At 37.5% G+C, this 3,138-nt stretch overlaps 1 protein-coding gene across 1 annotated transcript; it reads left to right on the forward strand.

Moving 5' to 3' along the window:
* Positions 1 to 660: 660 nt before the first annotated feature.
* Positions 661 to 2,595, forward strand: SARC_09608 (hypothetical protein; the record flags this gene model as incomplete). Its single annotated transcript, XM_014296370.1, has 4 exons — positions 661 to 715; positions 1,364 to 1,476; positions 2,101 to 2,199; positions 2,479 to 2,595. 4 exons carry the CDS (start codon positions 661 to 663, stop codon positions 2,593 to 2,595), a joined length of 384 nt encoding a protein of 127 aa, XP_014151845.1.
* Between the last annotated feature and the right edge of the window lie 543 nt (positions 2,596 to 3,138).

Below are 3,138 nucleotides of genomic sequence, written 5' to 3' on the forward strand. Positions count from 1 at the left end.
TATATGTGTGTGTGTGTGTGTGTGTGTGTATAGATATACATTTTTGGAAATTCTGTACAATCTCACAGTTCCAAGCATCCTTATTCTTCTCATTCTTAATCTTGTGACTCATTTATCTTCTCCGGCCCAGACACGAGCGCGCCACGAGGATATTTAATGCACATGACACACAGGTGTGTACATCACTGTGTGAATGGCTGTGTGAGTGTGTGAATGGCTGTTTGACTGTGTGGATGGCTGTGTGAGTGTGTGTATGACTGTGTGACATTGTGTAAGTATTTCATAACAGATGGCAGTCGTCTTATTACATAGGTCACCCTTACAAAGACTTATGTTATGAACTGTGGCTTAGCAATCGTATATGCATGTGTTTAAAGTTTTTGTGGTTAGGGCTCTTAGAGTTTTTAGCGTTTTGTAGGGTTTTATCGATACGAGGCGACGCTCGATGTTCGCCACCACTTCTCACACTGCGCTGAGTTGCAATATATATATATATATATATATATATCTAAATATATATGTATGTATGTATGTATATATGTGTGTGTACATGCATATGAATATGTATAACTATATGTACATGTGTATAATATATATATATATATATATAAATTGCATATAACTCTGCAGGGCAATGGATTCATCGAGATCTCAGCTATCATGGCGGTGCTGCGTGATGTGGTTGCTGGTAGTGCCTCCACTTGCATCTCAGAAGGTGCGTATGTGCATGGGCTGACAGCTATGAGTTAGTGAGGGGGGGGGGTGTACTACTAACACTATACCACTTGGGATGGTATATGCTACTAACACTACACTACTTCGTGTGCTATATGCTACTCACACAACACCACTTGATGTGTTATATGCTACTAACCATACACTACTTGGTGTGTTATATTGTACTGACACTACACTACTTGGTGTGTTATATACTACTGACACTATACTACTTGGTGTGTTATATACTACTGACACTATACTACTTGGTATGTAATTTGTTACTGACACTACACTACTTGGAGTGTTATATACTACTGACACTATACTACTTAGCATGTAATTTGTTACTGACACTACACTACTTGGTGTGTTATATACTACTGACACTATACTACTTGGTATGTAATTTGTTACTGACACTACACTACTTGGTGTGTTCTATGCTACTAATACTACACTACTTGGTGTGTTATATGCTACTGACACTATACTACTTGGTGTGTTACATGCTACTGATACTGAATTACTTGGTATGTTGTGTACTACTGTACTTGTTGTGTTGTCTGCTACTGTACTTGGTGTGTTGTCTGCTACTGTACTTGGGGTGTTGTATCGTGTTGACCTTCTCTGTGGTTGTATGTAGGTGAGAGTGCAGGGTCTCTAGAGGAGCGGTTGCTGCCCATTGCCCATCGCATTGACTCCGGAGGGATTGTGTTGAAGACTGATTTCCTGAATGTCGTTGCTCCTGCTCAATCGGTATGTTGTCTTGAGGTTGTGCATGTGTAGGGTTCTAGGGTTTTGCTTGAGTTTATGCTCTGTCTATGTTTCTTTGTCACGGGCATGGTGGCCTGTGCATGGTTCTTTGTGCACTTGTGTTTTAACCCCCAAATGAATAATTAATTTTATTGATTTGTGTCAATTGAATAATCAGTTATATTCATTTGTGTTTAATGAATAATAAATTATATTCATTTGTGTTTTAATTATATAATTAGCTATATTTTTTTGTGTTAGTTGACTAATTAGTTATATTGATTTCTGTTAATTGAATAATTAGTTATATTGATGCGTGTTAGTTGGATAATTAGTTATATTGATGCGTGTTAGTTGACTAATTTGTTGTATTGATTTGTGTTAATTGAATAATTAGCTATATTGATGTGTTAATTATATTATTAGTTGTATTGATTTGTGTTAGTTGACTAATTAGATATATTGATGTTTGTTAGTTGAAAAATTAGTTAAATTGATTTGTGTTCGTTGACTATTTAGCTATAGTCATTTGTTAATTGAATAGTTACTTGTATTCATATATTTAATTGAGTAATTAAATATATTGATTTGTGTTAATTGAATTGATGTTTCTCCACATATGCACAGCATGAGCGCACACCACTCATCCCGAGCAGTTTTCCGCTGCTGCATGTCAATTGTTTGATCAAAGGTTCAGATCAAATGCCAGCTATTATTCAGGGTGAGGTAGGTATATCACGTTGTACTGTTGTGCTCTATTTTATAGAGCATCTGTTGTGGTTGTATTGTTGTGTTCTATTTATAGACCACTTATTGTCGTTGTATTGTTGTGTTCTAATTATAGAGCACCTGTTGTGGTTGTATTGTTGTATTCTATTTATAGAGCACCTGTTGTAGTTGTATTGAGCCCTATTGAGCCTCCCATCATTATCCTCACAAACTCTCTGATGGACTAATATATTCGAACTTATAACGTTATCCCTGTGATGGATTGCTCGGCTGTAGGCCCAGTGGGTTAATGACGACCATCCCATGCGCAGTGACGTTCTGTCGTGTCTGCGAACCAAATGGAGTGGACTGCGTGTCACGTGGGCGAAGGGTATTGAGCCATCACTATTATGACACACAGGCGATGATAAACCTTAAACCATAGAGCACATGCGATGATAAACCCTCACCACTAGAACACATGCGATGATAAACTCTAAACCCTAGAACACATGCGATGATAAACTCTAACCCCTAGAACACATGCGATGATAAACTCTAAACCCTAGAACACGTGCGATGGTAAACTCTAAACCGTAGAACACATGCGATGATAAACTCTAAACCCTAGAACACATGCGATGGTAAACCCTAAAACACAGGCGATGATACAGCCTAACCCCTAGCACACAGGCATCGAAAACCAATTCGACAGTCGACTTCGATTCGGCACCACATGAGAATGAAGCTTTTAATACTAATACAAATTTATCTTTATCAATACAACTATATATATACACCACAATCATTATTTCGATTTATATATATATATGTGTGTGTGTGTATGTGTGTATGTGTATGTGTATGTTTGTGTGTGTGTGTGTGTGTGTATTGTGTATTGTGTTTTGTGTGTGGTCGTGTATGTGAGTGTGCATGTGTGTGCGTGTGTGTATGTAT

This window comes from Sphaeroforma arctica (assembly GCF_001186125.1).
Source record: "Sphaeroforma arctica JP610 unplaced genomic scaffold supercont1.999, whole genome shotgun sequence".
NCBI classification, from domain to species: Eukaryota; class Ichthyosporea; order Ichthyophonida; genus Sphaeroforma; species Sphaeroforma arctica.